This window comes from Paramisgurnus dabryanus, chromosome 7 (assembly GCF_030506205.2).
Source record: "Paramisgurnus dabryanus chromosome 7, PD_genome_1.1, whole genome shotgun sequence".
NCBI lineage: Eukaryota > Metazoa > Chordata > Actinopteri > Cypriniformes > Cobitidae > Paramisgurnus > Paramisgurnus dabryanus.
Genome location: NC_133343.1, coordinates 10,785,873 through 10,806,176, shown reverse-complemented (window position 1 = coordinate 10,806,176; position 20,304 = coordinate 10,785,873). Strand labels below are relative to the sequence as shown.

Below are 20,304 nucleotides of genomic sequence, written 5' to 3'. Positions count from 1 at the left end.
TAAAATATTGCAAACAATAGCATTTCAATTAAAAAAAGACTACGACATTAAAAGGTAAAACACTATGAGAAGGCAACAAATATGTCACTGACCATTAAAGTGACTGACAGTATTCCTTGCTTTAAGTAAACTGCAGTGTAAGAACTAAAAGAACGTAACATTATAGTTAATAATATTCTGCTTAAAATATAGGATCAACGTACGACGTTAAAACGGACATTAGTTAACAAGTTGCAATGTTAATTAGTTGCAATGTTGTTTCTGTTCGACTGAATTAGATTTTTTGCACGGTAACAGTTGAACAGCATTATTCTAATGCAAAATCGAATTATAGCACCAACCACGAACGATGATCGAATACAGTTCCATTTCGCAACGAACGCTCGGAGACTTTATTGTAACAATCCCCAGTAGCCTTGCGATCATACAGCACTGTGAAAACTTCCGTGTATTGTGTCACTCTCGCGTACCGAAAGTGTAAGTGGATGGGACATCTGAGCCAAGCAAACGACCGGTTGACGGCGGTGGAAAAACGTCAGCAGGGAAATGATGAGGCTCGTGATTACAATTGTACGAAATTGACGTAGTTTAAAATGTCTGAAGCCATGAAGAAATTCACTCCATTCGATAAAGGCGTAAAATTGGTGTCAAAACCAAGCGATATCGGTAAGTTATATATAAATATTTGTGTTATGTATTTTTAGTTCATAGACTTCCTTATAGCATAAAACAAAGCACTATGTTTAATCGTGAAGGGCGGTGCGCTGTGTTTATATATGGCTATTGCAAGAAGCGCTTTTAAGAAAATAAGTTTTTATTAGCCTATGACACAATTGCAGGTACCGTTTTACATTTACACTGTTGCTGTTTTTATTAATACATATCATGGTTTTGTGTATAATGTTCTATAGTAAACAGACTTTATTACAAAGTGAAAGTGAATGTAATACTAAATTGTATTATACGTTGAAAGTACAGTCTAAATACATATAAAATTCTTTAAATTAAATATCCAATTTTCGGTTGAACTTCATGAAACAGAGGCCAATATGGTAAAATTCACAATGCTTGACCTTTTAGATGAATATGATGATGATCCGGGTGTTTTAAGGACTCAGCTGTCCTGCGGACATGTCACCGATCCAGAGACACTGACTGATTGTTGCAGAACTCAACTGGAAAATGTGAGACAGTGCAAATATTACTTAAATTTTTACTTAAAACTTAAAGTAGGCTAATTCTAATATCAACGTTATATGGGTGCAATAAATACTACTTAGACTTGTGGTATGCAATTTTAGGGACAGACTAAATTCAGATGTCCTTTGTGCAAGAAAGAATGGCCATATGATGAAGTGCGTAAACTGGCTAAGCTTACAATTGATGAACAATTCAGTTTTGAGGAAAAGCTTGGGACAAACACCGTTAAGAAGTATTTGGACTTCAGGGATGTAAGTATATTTTTTGGATGTTGTAGGCTATCAACCCTAAAATTACAGTATCGAAAAAAATACTTATTTAGATTTAAAGACTGGATTGAAGAGATCCATGCAGATATTTAATAAGGCAGGGATTCAGTGTGATAATTATCTATGTCGCATACAGAAAATACTCAAAGTCTAGAGACGTGCTAGTGTGGCATTTTAAAGCCATGATTATACGTTTTAATTTATAATTTATATAAGTTAATGTTAGAGCTAATGTAAAACATTGATAATGTGTGACACCTAGGACTCTGTATTTCTGTTTTTTTCTCCTCCCATATTCAGTGTCCTGGATGTGGTAGTTTAATTGAAAGATCAGATGATTCCAATCTCTGCGTACTGTGCTCAGTTTGCACAGTGAAGACTGGACGACTCTTTGAATTCTGTTGGCAGTGTGAGAGAGAGTGGAAAGGGCCTCGACCTCATACTGATCATTGTGGTAATGTGGGATGTAAAAGTGCTGACCAGGATCTGCTGAGGACCTGTCCAATAATTACTTTAACATCCGTTGTATATAAGGGGTCCAATGTTCATGTACAGTGTCCAGCAATTCGTGCCTGCCCATTTTGTGGTGTATTAATAGAACATAACAAGGGATGTAAAATTATGTCATGTCGTGAATGTATGAAGCAGTTTTGCTTTGCTTGTTTAGAATCTGCCAGTGACTGCCTAAAAACTTCTACTCATTTCATTTCATGCTCAGCAGGTGTCGCATCAAGACAAATTAAGTAAGATGTCCAACAAAGTTGACATTTAAAGCAGTGGTGTTTGCCTTAAATATAATTTAAAAAAAAAAAAACATGTCAATGGGATATTGCAAATAAATCTATACAATTTCACTATATTAATTTAGCAGACCTCCAAAGCAACTTACAAAAATGAAAGAATTTAATAATAATAATAATAATAAAAATATTGTATCTTTGTTTATGTGGACTTGTTAAAGTGTTTGTAAAAGTGTATGGTTTCAGCTGTTTTTTGGTAGTTTTTTATAAGTTGAGAAATTGTGGTTCATCATAAAGCAAGCATCTATATTTTCTGACATTATAATGTACAATCTAAGTTGATATAATGTATTTACTTTTTACTCATTTTTGTATTTATACATCAACATAATAACATCAAAAAATACATAAAATACTGTTGTTTTGTGATGTCCACACACTCGGTACAGTTAAAATGTGGCTGTTGAAAATAAATGTACGAATTGGTGATTTTTGCTAAAAAAAAAAAAAATTCCATGCAATTCTCCGTTCAATTTCCATTCTCCCTCTCACTCTAAACCATGAAAGATTATGTGTAAGCTATGCCATGTTTAGGTACAATGCAGGAACCAGCCTGCTAATTTCTGTACATATTTTTTTTAGTTCTACAGCTTGTACAGTACATTACCTCTTGCCGTAGCACAATGGTCCCAAACGATTAGAGCAGGGCTATTCAAATCTTACCCTGGAGGGCCAGAGCATTTCCAAACAAGCGCTCTTAGGAGTACTGCGGGTGAGTTACTACAAAGGCGCAAATAAATTAAAAATAATAACACTGGCACAATAATGACACTGGCACATTTCCATAATGACCAACGCAATTCTAAAAGCGCGCAAATTACAGAGTCCAAATAAGCAGAGCTGATAATTTTAAGTTGCAGATGATCTTCTAATGGCTGATGCGGTCGAGTTCACCACCACGGACAAGACGACAAAAGATGAAGGGTTACAAGAAGTTTTGAAACACCTGATGTGACTTCTTCTCGTGACTTCTCTTTTCTTCAGCAAATTAAACAGCATAACTTTGCAAACTATGTATTTATGTTCCTCTGCAAATCAATGAAAATACTCTCCCTCCATTAATGTTGCGTCTGAAAGGAAAACTACTACAAATGCATATGTAATAAGGTCAGTCGCAAAAATTATCCACTGTGTCATTAGTAAGTCCCGTCGCTAACGCCAAAATGATGGTTTACGCAGGGGCAAGTTGTTAGTAAATCTGACACTTAATGTTTTGATAGTGTGACAAGTTTTAGTAATAAAAGATTTGCTTATTTGCAGATCAATGTATATTTGTCTGAATTCCAAATGACAATTCATAATAATGAGCTCTGTTTTCAAACCTCAAGATAAATAAACATGCTTCATCGGTGAGTGATTTTTACTTGTTTAATGTTTAATTAATTAATTACTTAATATTTCTAATTATTTGTCTTTAAAAGTTTAAAACACAACTCTGGTTTAGTCTATGAAGGTGTAGCCTACTTGAGCCTTATAGGACTATGAGCGTAGCTAAAAAGTTTGGGAATCACTGCCATGTCCAGCGACTGAGGCAGGCTGTTTCAAAGCTTTAGTATTGCTGTTAAAGTCAGGGCCGTGCACAGACCTTTTGTGGGGCATGTGCTGAAACTGAAATAAGGTACCCCCTCCCAAATAAATAGCTAACACAGTCTCCAAGCTTTATATTTATTCATTATTAATGATTGAAAAATTCATTATTGAAAAACTCACTATTAATGATTGAAAAACTCACTATTAATGATTGAAAAACTCACTATTAATGATTGAAAAATTCACTATTAATGAATTAAAAATTACATTTTATGATAGCTTGGCATTATACAGTGTAAAGCTGGCTTTAATAATTTGCCTCCTGGTTGGTACGCGTAGCCTAGGTCTGTGTATACGTCCATGGACTTATATATATTTCTTTAGTGCTTGACTTCTGTACACTTTTAGTTCGAGGTTCCGGTACTTGGGAATGCTGTAGGCTATTTTACTGTATGGCTAGAGGGAATTCCTGTAAAACACCGAAATGAAAAGAAGAAAGTCGACGCCCTTGTTAGTTTGAGTATTAAAGTGAAAGAGAAAGAAGTTTATGAGCACAATGTATTTCCTTGTTTGATCACTTAAGCTTTGCAGTCAGACAATACTTCTTGATCAGAATGGCCTTTCAGGTCCGTATCAGAATTAACAAGAATACAATTGAAGTATTGTCTGTGGCATCATCGAGTGAAGAATTTGAGAATTTCACCATTGGAAAGCTGAAGGAAAAAGCGTTAAGATTGTTTCCTGGAGTGAATGGTAAATTTAAGCTTTCATTTAGAATATTCAGATTAGAGAATATAAATATAAAATAGGCAATTTTATCCAGTTAATTTCTTGTCTTGTCAGGTCCAGAAGACTTGAGGGTGATTTTTGGTCAAAATGATCTTGAAGACGATGAAACATTCCAATCTTGTAGCATTGAACATCTGTCTCTTCTTATTGTCGTTATTAGAATGGAAGGAGGAGGTACTTAATGTATAATGTACTCAATCTAACCATTATATTTATACCTGAAAATTTCTAGTTACAGTACAGTGTATTTTCTTGTGATGTTCTTCTAAGTTCATTTGGATAAAAGCACCTGTTTAATGAATTACATTAAACATTGATGAACCATTGAAAATTTTTTTAATATTATAGAGACATACTGATAAATCAGTACTTTTGTTGTTGTCAACTTGTTGTTTTTCTTATTTCTGTTACAGTCCTTTAAAGATGTCTTGTAGTTGGAACGATATTGTGGATAATACTGCAGCACTTTAGACAACTACTTTCCAGACTCTGATTTATGTTGGATCTCTCACTTTAAACTGCCCATTCTGATAATGTCAAAAATGCAATGCAAAAAAAATGACACTGTCAACTCATTTTATTTTAAAGAGTTTAAAAAATTTGATTAACCCATTCTAATCCTAGGAATATAAATGAGTAAAGAAAATAATGTTCCAATTAAGGAGACCACAGATGTTTACAAAATGTTTGGAATAGTAACTTGTGATATTTTAGATTTTTTTTTGGTGTTGTATTTATGTATAAATTGTAATGTAATGTTAAATAATAAGAAAAGGAAATCTGTGATTATAAAGTTATTTTGAGTGTCATCTTTATTGTTTATTACTGCCTCGTGAACTATTATGGGTTGACTTTTATGAACTCTTGCTATTATGATAGCTTGTAACACTCTAATCCAGAGTGATGTATAGGCATATATTATTCAGGCTACATTTATTTTAGTATAAATATTTAATTTAATGCTTTAGACGAAAGCTTAAAATGTTTTACTGGAATAATAAATTATTATTTATAATAAATTATTTATAAATTACATAGTTTCAGTCAATTTGAATCATAAAACTGCTTTAAGATTCTTCTAAAAATAAAAACTTTCAACTGTTGCTAAATGCTTAATCTTAATCATGTTGTATACTTGAGGTCATAATTATTGGCAATATGTTCCATGGAGCATTTAAATATTTGTGTTGATAATTCTTTTGATCTTTCATCTTTCATTCCAGTCTGGTCTCACTGCTTTAAAAGACACAAAATGTATTTTTTGTACATTTAACTAGATGCTGAAGCTTACAATGTAGACATATTTGCAACATTTAATCGTAGCATGTTTTGTGTGGCAGCACGTGGCCTTTTTGCTTCCTTTTCTCGTCTTCTGACCCCGCCCCTCGTCTTCTCGTTAATTATCCTATTTAATTCCCTTGTGTTTGCTGTCTTGTGCCGATTCGTTTTGTACAGTACTTACCCATGTAAACTCTCTCCACCTCGGTTCCCGAGAGCCCTGCTCCGCCTACCAACCTCTGAGGGAAGCGTGAGAGGAGGATCTCATGGAATTCTGAGTCAGATGTGTCCTCACCAGCTATGACAACCCTGATTCCTCTGCCTATGGCCATGAGATCGGCGCCTCTCCCCAGGAGGAAGAAGGGAGCTTCGGCTCCCCAACCTGAGCTCTCCCTAGGGTTGTTTCCTAGTCTTGTTCCTGTCTTAGTTAAGTGTAGTTCTGTATATGTCCAGCTTCCTCCCACCCCAGAGGACCGTATCTTGGCGGTAATCACACGGGAGGATCCAGCTCTCCCCACCTCGGTTCCCGAGAGCCCTGCTCTGCCCTTTGTTTCCTACTCTTGTGCCTGTCTTAGTTAAGTGAAGTTCTGTATATGTCCAGCTTCCTGGACATATACAGAGCCCTGCTCTGCCTACCGACCACTGAAGGAAGCATGGGAGGAGGCTCTCGTGGAAGTCTGAGTCGGATGTGTCCTCACCCGCCATGACAACCCTGATTCCTCTGCCTGTGGACATGAGCTCTGCACCTCTCCCCAGGAGGAAGAAGATGAAGGGAGCTTCGGCTCCCCAACCTGAGCTTTTCCTGGGGTCCTCTCCTGTCTCGGCTCCCCAGCCCCAGCCTGACCTCCCCGTCTTGATCCCTGTCTTGCCTCCACTTCCAGCTACAGCGCCTTTCCCACCTCCACTATCAGCTGGAGCACCCCCTGTCTTGGCCCCGGTTTCACCCTTCTGTCAGCTGCAGCACTCCCTGTCTCACCATGTACCTCTGTCTCCATGTCTCCATTGTCTGTTGCAGCATCTCATGCACCCTCGTCATCCTGCCCCTCTACCTGGTCCTCAGCCTCCATGTCTTCCCTATGAGTCCTTGCTCGCCCCGCAGTCTCCTGTTTCTGCCTCTTTTACGCCCTGTATGCCTTGTCCCCTTTTGTGCCCCCTGTCATCCATGCCTTAGCCCTGCCACAGTTTGCCCCTTCTGAAACTGCCTCTCCCAAGGCCCCCGTTAGACCCGCCCAGACCATCTCCTGCCCCAATTAGCTCTGCCCTGCCTGCACCACCCCCAATGTTTGTTATTTTTATTGTTTCACCCCTATGATTATATACTTTTCTGCCCCTGTGTATATTTGTCATGTTTTGTTGGTTCGTGTCTGTCATCCAGTCTGTCTTGTCCCCTGTTTAGTGTTCCCCTGAGGAACGTCTGGAGGCGTTAAGATTAGTCCTGAATATCATCTGTTTTTGTCACTGCTTTGTTTTACCCTCTCGTGGGTGTTTGTTTTCTGTTTAAATAAAAGTCCTTTGTGTACTCCGTAAGCCTGCATCTTCCATCTCTCTCCATTGGAGAAACCATGACACATTCCACCAGCAGGGAGAAGTGAAGGAAAATGAGCGGGAATGTGATTTAGTACCCCTTTGTGAAGATAACACAAGGTGCCGCTCATTCTCTAAATGTAAGGTTCTGAATGGGTGTAAGAATGTATTTCAAAATGATGTGGCCTTTGACTAAAGTTTCTCATGGTCTTACAGGGTGCACAGTCTGGGCACAGTCACCCTTAAATGTAATTGCTGACTCCACTGCCCCCCAGCCACTGGACTAAAGTGCTGTCAGTCACTGTTGGCTAGATTTAAAATTAACCCTTCATTTAACCCTTCATTTAATGTTTATATTTTTGCAGAACTATTATAACACATTGTCTTAACTAATAATAGTTATTTTTGCTCTTCCAAAATTTTATTAAGTGGCATTTTTACAGTGAGTGCACTTATTTAAATATAAAGGAAAAAATTGATGTTTAAATACTATATTTACACGTTTACTATATATGAGAAAAAAAATATATATATATATATATATATATATATATATATATATAAATTGTCCAAAATATTATATATACACCTTTGGGTGCAATGTCTCTATCCTTCGCGTGACGTTCGCATACTCAACTTCCTCGATGATTTGTTCATTGTAGCCCAGTTTAGAGAGCAGTTATTCATCCACAGGGACCTGGTGCTCAGGCACCTTGCCCGATTGGGCCTTTGGGTCAACTGGGAGAAGAGCAAACTTGCACCTGTGCAGCAGATCTCGGTATGGAACTGGACTCGGTCGCACAGACAAGCACGCCTTAAACAGGAGCATGCTTAGGCGATCTTGAACTGTTGGATTTTTTTTCAAATGCAGAACAGCGGTTCCACTGAAGTTATTTCAGAGGCTCCTGGGGCATATTGCAGCTGCAGCACCCCTCAGGATTCAGTCAACCAGCAAGGTGGTCTACGTCCCGTCGCATGTTGCAGCTCGCCTGCTATCTCCTTCTGTGTCGTCAGAAGCATCTGAGGAACCATTCACATTCCAGGCGCACTGAATTGCGCAGCAGATGAGCTCTCACAAGCATCACTCCCAGCTGAGTGGCGACTCCACCCCAAGACAGTCCAGCTTATTTGGAGTCGATTCAGAACCACACAAGTAGAGACTGCTCACTGCCAGCTGTTTCTCCCTGACCAAGGAAAAACTCAGCACGGACGCACTGGCATGCGCAAATATGCCTTTCCCCCAGTGAGCCTTATCACACAGACATTGTGCAAAGTCAGGGAGGATGAGTAGCAGGTTTTGCTGGTAGCACCCTACTGGCCCAACCAAACCTGGATCCTGGAACTAGTACTTCTCGCGACAGACCCTCCCTGGCCCATTCTCAGAGAAGGGGCATCCTGTGGCACCCATACCTCTGGAAACCCCATGTGTGGAAGTTCTAAGTGGCCTACCCCAGCATGTAGTGTACACCATCACTTAAGTACAAACACGGTCTATGAGACATGCTTATGCTTTGAGGTGGAACCTGTTCATCGATTTGTGTTCTCCTCGAGGAGAAGACCCCTGAAAATGCTTGGACAGTGTTGTGCGCTTTTTTCAGCATGGGCTGGAGTAATGGCTCTCCCCTTCGACCCTTAAAGTGTATGTTGCTGTCATCGTCGCCCACCACAATCCCATAGCAGGTAAGACAGTAGGTATGCACAACCTGGTCTTCAGGTTCCTTAAGGGGACGAGGAGATTAAATCCACCTTGTCCTCCCTCTATACTCTCTTGGCACCTGTTCCTGGTGCTGAAAGCACTCCAGGAAGCCACATTCAAGCTGTTGGAGGTAGTGCAGCTCAAGTTTTTGTCAATGAAAACCTTGGTCCTGGCTACATTGGCTTTGATAAAGAGTGAGGGGACCTGCATGCTTTTTCGGTCAGTGATTCCCCGCCCTACAGATATCCGTAGACCTAACACAAAGCCTCAGGACCTTAGAACAGTCTGTTATGAAGGCTAGCAGAAGGGAAAAGCTGTTTCCAAGCAGAGGATGTCTCACTGGATAGTGGACGCTATTTCTCTGGCTCACCAAGCTCATGGCACGCCTTTCCTGCTCAGGTTGCGACCGCACTCGATCAGAAGTGTCGCAATAGCTAGAGTGCAGTGCCTTGCTAATGGACATTTGTTCAGCTGTGGGCTAGACAACACCTAACATGTTCAGTAGGTTATATACTGTAGCCTCTGTGTCAAGCCGGTATCCTCCCATGTTCTCCCCCTTAATAAATAGAAGCACGGAGAGACCCAGCTCGAGTGTCAACTTGCATGGCCATTTTGGCAGGTGATTAGTGCCAGAGGTTTCATTTGGCAAACTCTTCCACTTCCTCCAACGCCTTTGCAGCCAGACGTGGTGGAGCATCTGACGCCGGCCTTTCAATAGGTACGTTTACATGCAACCAAAGAATGAGTTTGTGATCGTATTGATTTTGAAAAGCCTTCATGTAAACACCTTAATCAATATGATTGAGGACGATTGGATGCTAATTTGGATCGTTTTGAGGGGGGTGGTGCACTCCGATCTGTGATCCGATCCGCAGGAGAAAAGTATGCATGTAAATGTGTGAATCATAGTATTTTCTCAATCGGATGCAAAAATACATTGTGCACATGCGCAGAACATTTGTGCTCAAGTTCACGTCTTATATTAAACTCTCATATCACATGATTCTCGTCACAGAAATACGCAATAGCAAGGCTATTGTATCACGCATTATTAAGGTAAGGTTACTGGGGTCAGGTGATGTACATTCTGCCGCGTTATGTGTACTTTTAAAACATTAGGCTACTTAAAGCAATAAAATAGCGTTGGGACTTTTGAAAAGTGTGTTTTCATCACCTTTATCTAAAAACTTCTTAAGATCAACTTTCTCCAACTCCGCATTGACTTTAATCCAGAGATAAAGCTTGAACTCGACGAGAGATGCTGTCCGCAGCAAGGCGTTGCCAAGTCCTCTCCTTTTTTTCGAGTTTAGATTTGAGCTACTGTTTAAACTGTTTCCAACAGTTGTTTTTTTTCTGCGGGTTAAAAATGGAAGTATATCGTTCATTGGTTATTGGTATTTGGGCTGTGAATAGTCATTGGGATGCTTTTAGGCTAGTTTTGAATGTCCATCTGGGATGGATCTGATACGCGAATCTGGCAACCCTGGCTGTGCGCTTGCGCAGATGTTCGGTTCGGATTCTATAGAATGTACATGTAAACTAACATTTTACTCCCTGACGAAGCCGAAACGCGTCAGAGTTTTATTAGGTTTATTATGACCAAGCCATATTAATAAAGGCTTTTTACTTTTTGCTACCACTATTCTCCTTTTCAAAGAGCACCTCGACATTTTAACATATTTTTTGAGTCCGGGTAGCGCTCCTTTTTTGATATTTGAACATTTTAATCACACTGCAATGTTTAGGGTGTATGTAAACTGTATTGTCGTAACCTTCAATCATATTAAATTCAATCGGAGAATTATCAGTTTTCTCGCAGGCAGTGACGTCACCACCTATAGTACACAATAGTCGATCAAAAAGTCAACGACATATCTGTCTTAAGCTGTACTGTTGTATCTATTCTCGTGTCTGCAGAACCTGTTAATGTAACATGAGCTTTTATTTTCACAGTTTCTCTGCCAACTGCTTTAGTCGAGCAGAGACTTTTATGCGTTACCTTGCGCTTACTTCCGCGTGTGACGTTTATCTTTCATACGCGGAGACATGCGCACATGAACAAAACCGTGAGAAAGCGGGTTAAGGTGTTTAAATGCCACGCGAAATCGGCGTAATGAGCAAAAAACTACCTGTGCCGATCGGTTTTTGCTTACGCTGTTTATGGGCTTTCCCCGATTAAAGAAAACCGCTTTACGTGTTTACATGACCCCACGTGTTATCAGTTTATTAAGCATAATCGGCGTAAGATGTGCATGTAAACGCACTCACTGATCATCAGCATCATCTGGACTCATCAGTTAATTACCAGATCTTGTCACCAGCTGTTACCAATCACCTTGTGTATAAATGCTGTATCTTGGTTTGTGTCTTTGTTGGATCGTTGTTCTATGTCACCGGTTGTTTGCCATCTGTGTTACTCCCTGGAATGTCTACTGTTTGTATTGCTGTGAGTTTTAATTATGTTTATTAAAACTGTTTAACTTGCACATCCTTCTCATCATTTGTACGGTGACAGAAAGCACACAGTGTAAGCTCGACCGCGATCACTTGACTCCTGCTGGTCCATCTCCTTAAACCTTTATTTATTTTTTAGCACTTTATAAAAGGGTGATTTTGTAAGGATATTTATTGTATTGTATTTCATCTTGAGATGTCACTTGTTTCTACTGATGAGTACTGTAACTAGCAGTTACCTGACAATCTGCAACGCAGTTATGAGACTCAAAGACATGAGGTCATATTTATATATTTAACTTTTTGGTAACATAATAAAGTAGCTGTCTTCTTTGGCCAACTTTAAGGGGGCCGCGCCCCCTATAGACCAGACACCACCGTTTATGTATATGCAGGCTACAAATGCGACCCCAGAAGGATGCAGCCTTCCATTTGAAAAACACAGTATAAAGCCTTTTAAAATGAACTGAAACACCCAGGGCCAGCCCAAGCCTTTATGGGGCTGAGCTCGGTTTAAAACGCCGGCTGAGTCTAAATACTTGGTGTTTCGAGTTGGTCCGTAGTATGATTTCAGTACTGTTCAAACTAGAAATTTTCACGAGTTCACACTTACAAATAATTTGGAACAGGGTTATACATATGCGTAGTTGGCGTGCTGTCCGAGGAGAGGGCTACGAGCTCGTTAATGGCCTGTGTCCGGAGCACTTCCTAGCGGGGAAAGGGTTCCGTGCTTGGCCTTAGACCCAAAACCCAGAACAATCCCCCCCGTTCTGCTTAGTAAGGTGACCAGCAATCTTGCAGAGAAGGGGAGGGATGCTGAAACTATCGAGGAATGAGGGTTCTTCTTTCCTTTTTAATGGCGGATGGCAAACAACTTTTGGAAGCATTACCGCCACCTACCGAAATGGAGTGTGGGTCTGGATTTGTTTAAATCCTAACAATAGCTTAAAAAATTATATTAAAAATAATAATAATAATAACAATAATAATAATAATAATAATAATAATAAAAGTATAATAAAATAAAAGTAAATACATTAACACACATACATATACACCGGACCTACTCTATATTCTCCTAATCAGACCAGTTTCTTCCAAAAAATGAAGCAAAGACCTAAAACAAACTTCACTTGACCTTTTCTGAAGAATTACTTTTATTTTTAAATGTTCACTTTCTATCTCCATCTCTTGAATTAATTGCTGTGAGGAATGAGGGTGAGTTGATTTCCAGTCTATATAGGTTTCTGTTGATGCCGATCAGGTGGACACCTGATTGGTGACTGTCGACAGCTGGTTATAGTTACAAGGTGATTAAGTTGATTATTTGAAAACTGAACTTTGTTAATAAAACATCATATATCAAACATTATACCCTAACCCCATGCTGTTTGCTCTTTGTCCTAACACAGCCAAATGTTCATAAGAAGACACAGGGTTAAATTAAGCAAACTGGATAATGACTCCAAGTAGACTCATTTCTACTCAAAAGTAAAAAGAAATAAATGCAACCCATCCCAAACCCACACATTAATGCATATCACTTATTGTTGGATTCTTGTGATTCGTGATGTAAACCCTTTTAAGATACAATCAGCACAGCAGGTAAAATTAGTGTCCTTTTTAGTGGCATTTTTCAACCTTTTGCAGAAATGCTAAGGGGTTAAATAATTCGTAATCCACAAATAGTTTAGAATAACAAATAATAAAAAATAGTAAAACATAAAATAATAATAATAATAATAATAAAATACAAATAAAATAATAAGAATAACACCAAATAAACCCCATAGTGGATTAAAATTAAATTAAGTTCACTATCAAGTTTTGAAATTGGAATAATTTATAAAAGTATATAAAGTAATAATATTGAAATAATTATGTTTAGCCTATATAAAGTGTGAGCAAATATGGTCACAGTTTTTACACTTTCACTTTCATCTTACAAACTGGAAATGACGTACAACATCAACATGTACGGAGCAGCTGAAAGTTGACAACACGGAAGAAATCAAACGTTTAATATGAGTGAAGATAACCCACCAAAAAGATTCACTCCATTCGACAAAGGCATCAAACTGGTTTCAAAACCAAACGAAATTGGTAAGTGCGCGGCATGTAAATAATATATTATTTAGCATTAAAAGCGCTATTTAACTGTAAACACTCTCAATCGTGTAAATGAAACTAATTGGTGACTAATGAAAATGTTAAAATACATAAAAGAAGCCAAGCTAATGTAAAAAATTTGCAATAAATAAATATTAGAATTGATAGCCTACTATTAGTAGAATGTGCTTTGGGGAGCACCGACTGTTTATTTTTTACATTTACAGTTGTACTTTCACGTGTTTTATATTGCTGCTTACACTACAACAGTAGTTTGTTTTAATGTGCTGTGTCCACAGTATTGATCTAACATTATCCGACTACCCTTAAGAAAATTAACCATGGTTTTATTGTGGTAAAAGTGTAGTAACCGTTTTGTTTTTTTTGTTTTTTAATTACTATCAGCAATGGTTTTACTACAGTAACCATGTTTTTTTGGTTTTAACTGTAGTAAAACCATGGTTAAAAATCGTAAGGGTAACCGATCCGATCAGAGCCTACTTAGCATAGCACATTTTAGTGAAATGGACAAATCTTTGTAAACCTTTCAGATATATTTGATGATGATCCAGATGTTTTAAGAGCTGAATTATCTTGCGGCCACGTCACAGATCCAGAGACACTGACTGATTGTTGCAAAGCTCAGCTGGATAAAGTGAGAATGTGAATTTCATGTGTCATTACATAAAAATATTCTAATGCTATAATAATCCTATGTAGACTAACCAGAAGCTTGTTATGTACTTTCAGGGACAGACTGAATTCAGATGTCCCCTGTGCGAGGCAGAATGGCCATATGATGAAGTACGAAAACTGGCAAAACTTACAGTGGATGAGCAATCCAGATTTGAGGAAAAGCTTGGGACAAACACTGTTAAGAAGTTAATGGACTTCAGGGATGTAAGTACATTTCTACATTTCATATAAAACGTAGAATTAGTACTAATAAAAGAAAGGTTTAAATTAAGATTTGATGGCAGAGATAAAAGAAATCATGCTGAAAATTATTTAGTCACCTGTAATAAATAGAGAAAGAATAGAAGATTGTTTTCACATCAGTGACTTTCAACAATTTTATGTGTAGTTAGGGATGGGTGATATGACTAAAATCTTATATCATGATATGAGTACTTTTATATAATAAACACAATATATCACAACAGTAATGTTTTTCTTTCAATGACGTTTATATGCTATTACAAAACGTTAGCATAGAATTTTCATATTTCAATAAAAAAACTTAAAATAAACATGAATGATGCATGCAAAGCCGGAGCTGGCTGATCCCGCAATGGCTTACATTCAGGGTGGGATGTAAATATAAATTGCTCTTAATAAAAATAAAATAATAAAAATACTAAAATAAATCATTGTACAGCAGCAGCACATTCAGATTAGACAAACTTTATGCATACCCACAAAACAGTGTTTCCAAACATTTAGCAGCGTATTGCTACTCATATATTTTGAAACTGGACTGTCTGGACATATAAAGATGATGAACATACACACTTGATTCGTTTTCTAAAAACAGAAGCAGATATACAAACAAGAAAAACTTTTCAGGCATTCGGGAGTCAAAGGTTATTAAAAAATATAATCATAATATAAATTATATTAATTATAATTATTAAAATATAATAATAATTTCTTGCTTGCCTTTTTATAGTAAAAAAAAAAACTCTTCCCACTAAGAAATAATCTTTTGTGAAACTGAAAGTTTTTTTCAGATGTTAAAGGTAGAATCATAAAGCCAAAAATTTTTCATTTATGTCATTGTGTAGCATCTTTATTTTTAAGAGTGTATAAGCAGATTTTAAATGAACAGACTAGAATAATCATAGATGATAGTAAGACATGCAACCATTGAAGAAAACTTGATACAAGAACAACTTACTTCTTGAGCTAGTTTTAGTGCTAAAACACTTTGTGAAATACTCTTAGAGAAAAAATTTAGGAGTCCTAAAATTAAAAGTCTGACCCATTTTTTTTTAGAGTATCTCCTAAATAAGCGAGCTACTTTTAGCCCTAATATGCTTTGTGAATACGGGCCCTGTTGTTTGTGTTTCAACGGCTTAAAATCACTTGTTTTAAAACTGTGGTGCCTATAAACGTGCGCAAATGTTACGTTTTTCGTGACCACGCACACACCACCCCGTGTCGTGAGAGCGTAACCTTAAAAAAGAGGATAGTCCAAAATCTCTCCTGTTTGACACATTTCTACTAGTTTAATCTTATACTGTACCTACCAGTTCACCCATCCATATGTGTGGGGATATGCAGTGTAGTGGAAGTAAAAATCAGTCTTGAGAGTTAATCTTAAAGATGGGTCAGATTTATGACAGATTTTAGTATATTGCATTATCTTCATCTTTTTTTGTGTGTGTTTTTCTTTTTCCACATGCAGTGTCCTGGTTGTGACACTTTAATTGAAAGATCAGATGATTCCAATCTCTGTGTGCTGTGCTCAGTTTGCACAGCGAAGAACAAAAAACCTTTTGAATTCTGCTGGAATTGTATGAGAAAGTGGAAAGGACATCAACTTCCTACTAATCAGTGTGGTAATGAAGGATGTTCCATTCACCAGAAATTGCTGAAAGAGTGTCCAATGATTACGTTAGAATATTTTGAAAATGATGCAGAGGTGCAGTGTCCAAAACTGCGTAAATGTCCACATTGTGACACAATGATTGAACATACGAATAGGGGATGTAATAACATGACGTGCCCTAACTGTAACATGGAGTTTTGCTTTGTTTGTTTAAATCCTGGACATGAATATGATGATGACAATCCATGCACAGTTGCACCACGGCAACACTGATTCTTAACGAAGACAACATGTTTTAGATATTGGTTTTTATTTTATGTCATATGGATATATTTTTTGACAAAGTGAGGTTTGCTGTCCAATATGTAAGCTTTTCAAGCCTTTTTTTTTTTTTAAATTGACATTTATTCACTTTATAACTGAAAAAGTGGAAACTCTGTAAGACACAATTTGAAGCTTGTTTCAATTTGATCCATTCAGCAATAGTGTAAAGTTATTTATTATTTAATAATGGTGTTCAGTAAAGACATTAAGTGAAAAAATGCAATATCTCCTCTTCTGTTTTCACACTATGTTAAAAAGTCAAATTCCCAACTTTCTGGAATAAATTAAAAGCATCATAAAGAGACTAAAATGTATGTTTGAACTGTCTAAACTGAAAATAACTTGCACTGACATATCATAAAATATAGTGTCATTGTTTTGTCTCAAGATGCACACCAATAATGTTTTTGAAAGGTATGTTTGTTGAAACTACTTAAAATGTCTTAATATAACTAAGGCCTAGTCTTGGCTTAAACAAAAACCTGTCTGGGGTATCCGCCCATAATGTTACCTGTTGAATAACCACAAAATAGTTATTTATTCCCCCATCTTTATCCAAACGGCTCCAGGATGATAAACAAAGGTCTTCTGAGGGTAATTCGTGCAGTGTTGTTGTAGAAATATCCATATTTAAAATGTAATAAACAAAACTACCTTTCAGTAGCGCCGCCATTTTAGACTCCTCTGTTTTCAGGAGAGTATTAGCCTAGTGTACAGACTTGTCTTAGTGATGTATGACCAATTCGGAGGGCGGGGGCACAGAGCAGCAGCAGAGAAACCTCCGTAAGCTGCGTAAGCTCTCATCTTGAATGTGGACGCGACTAAGATGGTGGCATTACCGGAAGCAAGTTATTTTCGTTTATAAAGTTTTAAATGTGGATATTATGTGGAAATGGTGCAAATAACCCTCAGAAGGCCTTTGTTTATCATTGTGGAGCCGTTTGAATTTATTTTGTGAAGGATAGATGCACATTTTTTGGACTTGAAGGACGTGGACCCACTAACTTTACATTTGATTAACTGAAAGATCTAAAAAAAAGATCAGACCAGCAAGCTCCTTAGAACAAGAGCGAGTGAATAGTGCACACAGTCTCCTTTTATACACGCAAGCGTGGGTGGAGACTGGGATGCAAAGCACTGGCATGCAGGATATTTGTATAAGCTTTTAAGTCTTTGAAACATTGTTGTGTTACTCAAATGCATGCACTTACATTTCTTGGTTTGAAAGGAGCACATCAGAAGGAATATAGTACTAAACTGGGTTCTGTTTCACAGATTTTTTTTCATACTTATTCAAGTAATGTGGGCCAAAAGATTAAGTACATTTGTATTGCCATCATGTTTTGCAGAGCCGGCCCTAGACCTTTGGGGGCCCTAAGCAAAATTTAGTCGGGGCCCCTTTGACCGTTTTAAGTAAGGCCTAAAGAAAAGCAATGACTACCTTATGACTATACTGCACATATTATATCTAATATGTTATTTTTTTTAAATGTGTCTATTAAATTATGTTTTAATTATTCTATGTATACTGTATGTTAATGATCTTTTTTACATTTGGTCCTGAGTACGTATTTCGTTCTTATGTGGCAACATGTAGCCTACAGAATGACAATAAAAGACCTTGGGGTGGTCCCGGACAGGGAATATCTTAAGAAAGGACTCGGCCTTAGTTTAATTAGAAAACATAACAAATTTTAACAAAAATGCCTTACTAAAAACATTATTTGTGTGGATTTTGAGGCAAAACAAAGGGCACTGGTGTATTTTAAGATATGTCAGTGCAAGCTTTTTTCAGTTTGGACAGCTCTTAGCCTACTTTTATTTTAGTCTAGGACTAGTTTAATTCCTTTCAGGGAAACTGCCCCCTTGAGTTCTTGATTTGAGTTCCATGTTTGATGTCTAACAGAAAAATATGATACCACTGACTGAACTGAATGGCAGTGCAGTGCAATGAACACACACTGATGAACTTGCTGAATAAAAAGACTGATAAAGTGATTTTCACTGACCATCAAAGAAACATTTTTAATTGACAACAGAGTTTAAGAGGCACAAAAAACAGCCTATATATAATTTAAATGAAATAGAGTAAATAGAATAACATTTAAATAAAATATTATATAAAATAATAAATAGAACACTTAAATGTTTACATTTTTAAAATAAACAAAATTAACAATAATATCTAAAACCCAACAAACAAGGTTAATAGTACCTAACATTCGCCTCACTATATATTATCCCTTACGTAAATAGCATAACAAAAGTTAATAGGCTTGTTTGAGATGAGCTAAATCTGACACAAACATAGGTTTGTGGATAATAACAATTCACTTGCAAATAATTTTAATAACTGAAGATTAACAATTAACATTGCATTCATAACATTAATCTAACAAAGCTGGCTACTGTATGTCATATTTATTGCTATAGTTTAAATATTAAACACTGAACAGTGACATTATACACTTTTGCAAAGGCTAGCAGGTGGTTTAACAACGGTGCGCTGTCTGGACATGTACCACGCATATGCGCATGAGTTTGTTTACTCTTACACATAAAACACTTTAAATTCAGACGTTTAACAATATAATTACACTAATGACATAAATATGTAGAAATGACAATGGCATACGTGAAATATAAGCATAACAGAATTAATTTACCACGTTAAACCGTTTAAATATTAATTATTAAGCTTAATAAACCAATTCACGTTATGATGGCAAATATAAGAAAGAGAAGTCAAACAGAACACAGGTTTGGTCCAACCGAAGTCAAATAAGATCCACTTACTTCGCATTTACGCACAAACACACATAACATTAAAGAAATTGTCCTTCAAGCAACAGCAAAAGTTCGCGTCTGTATCAGCGATCCGGCTCAACTCAACTTTGCGTTCTGTGGGCGCGATGCTCACCTGCACATAGTCGCGGGCACTGATTGGCTGCTGCGCTGGATGCTGTGTGTCAATCAATCTCGGCAAGAAAGAGATCTTATTAGCGAACTTTCATAATAACTATAACAACAAGTAACAGCCTTTTTAACATTGCCATAATAATAAATAATGAATATTTATATTTATTTTATGTTACTTTTGATGAATGATTTTTTTCAACTCAGTCACTAGCTAAGTGACTTTAGGGGGCCCTCTGCTGGCCACGAGGCCCTTTGCAATTGCAAGTGTCGTTTAGTGGCTGGGCCGGCTCTGATGTTTTGTAATGAACATGTAGGTTCTGAATGAATGAACTCAAAAAGGGTGCTGTTGCTTTCATATAAAAACTGCAGAAATGTGTGGTGATAAGGAAAATGACAAGCAAAGTTTACCAAGTGGGCCAAGTCCTGTTGGAAAATGAAATCTGCATCTCCATAAAGTTGGTCCTTGTGTCAAGCCACTCTTGAACAACAGACAGCATCAGAAGGGTTTCACCTGGGCTAAAGAAAAAAAGGACTGGACTGCTGCTGAGTAGTCCAAAGTTATGTTCTCTGATGAAAGTAAATTTTGCATTTACTTTGGAAATCAGGGTCCCAGAGTCTGGAGGAAGAGAGACAGGCACACAATTCATGTTGCTTGAGGTCCAGTGTAAAGTTTCCACAGTCAATGATGGTTTGGAGTTCCATGTCATCTGCTGGGGTTGATACACTGTGTTTTCTGAGGTCCAAGGTCAATGCAGCCGTATACCAGGAAGTTTTAGGGCACTTCATGCTTCCTGCTGCTGACCAACTCTATGGAGATGCAGATTTCATTTTCCAACAGGACTTGGCACCTGCACACAGTGC

General features: G+C 37.5%; 2 protein-coding genes and 1 long non-coding RNA gene across 11 annotated transcripts in view; 2 read left to right on the top strand and 1 right to left on the bottom strand.

Annotated features, from left to right (window-relative positions):
• The window catches only part of LOC135717826 (uncharacterized), a 63,322-nt gene extending 62,147 nt beyond the window's left edge, over positions 1-1,175 (bottom strand). For 3 of the 8 annotated variants that reach the window (XM_073815371.1, XM_073815375.1, XM_073815376.1), the window contains exons 1-2: positions 342-466; positions 93-144 (exon numbers count right to left, since the gene is read on the bottom strand). The gene's annotated coding sequence lies outside the window, so the exon portion shown is untranslated. The other 5 variants (XM_073815374.1, XM_073815378.1, XM_073815372.1 and 2 more) reach the window with 3 other exon arrangements.
• LOC135717827 (uncharacterized) lies at positions 499-3,615 on the top strand. Of its 2 annotated transcripts, none has more exons than XR_010520444.2 (5): positions 499-666; positions 1,081-1,184; positions 1,302-1,451; positions 1,770-2,981; positions 3,130-3,615. It is a non-coding gene; the product is annotated as an uncharacterized lncRNA (long non-coding RNA). The 2 variants fall into 2 exon arrangements; XR_010520445.2 differs by having other exon boundaries at positions 3,124-3,615.
• A 9,890-nt stretch (positions 3,616-13,505) lies between these two features.
• On the top strand, positions 13,506-17,324 carry LOC135718027 (potential E3 ubiquitin-protein ligase ariadne-2-like). Its single transcript, XM_065240324.2, has 4 exons — positions 13,506-13,643; positions 14,201-14,304; positions 14,400-14,549; positions 16,057-17,324. The coding sequence occupies exons 1-4, from the start codon at positions 13,565-13,567 to the stop codon at positions 16,471-16,473; spliced, it is 750 nt and encodes a 249-aa protein (XP_065096396.1). The 5' UTR covers positions 13,506-13,564; the 3' UTR covers positions 16,474-17,324.
• Positions 17,325-20,304: the final 2,980 nt, after the last annotated feature.

Bases quoted from the DNA above. Each gene is read 5' to 3' on its own strand.
- LOC135718027 (XM_065240324.2), top strand. From the start codon at position 13,565: ATGAGTGAAGATAACCCACCAAAAAGATTCACTCCATTCGACAAAGGC. The intron at 13,644-14,200 runs GTAAGTGCGCGG...TAAACCTTTCAG, and splicing joins TTCAAAACCAAACGAAATTG to ATATATTTGATGATGATCCA. The intron at 14,305-14,399 runs GTGAGAATGTGA...ATGTACTTTCAG, and splicing joins GCAAAGCTCAGCTGGATAAA to GGACAGACTGAATTCAGATG.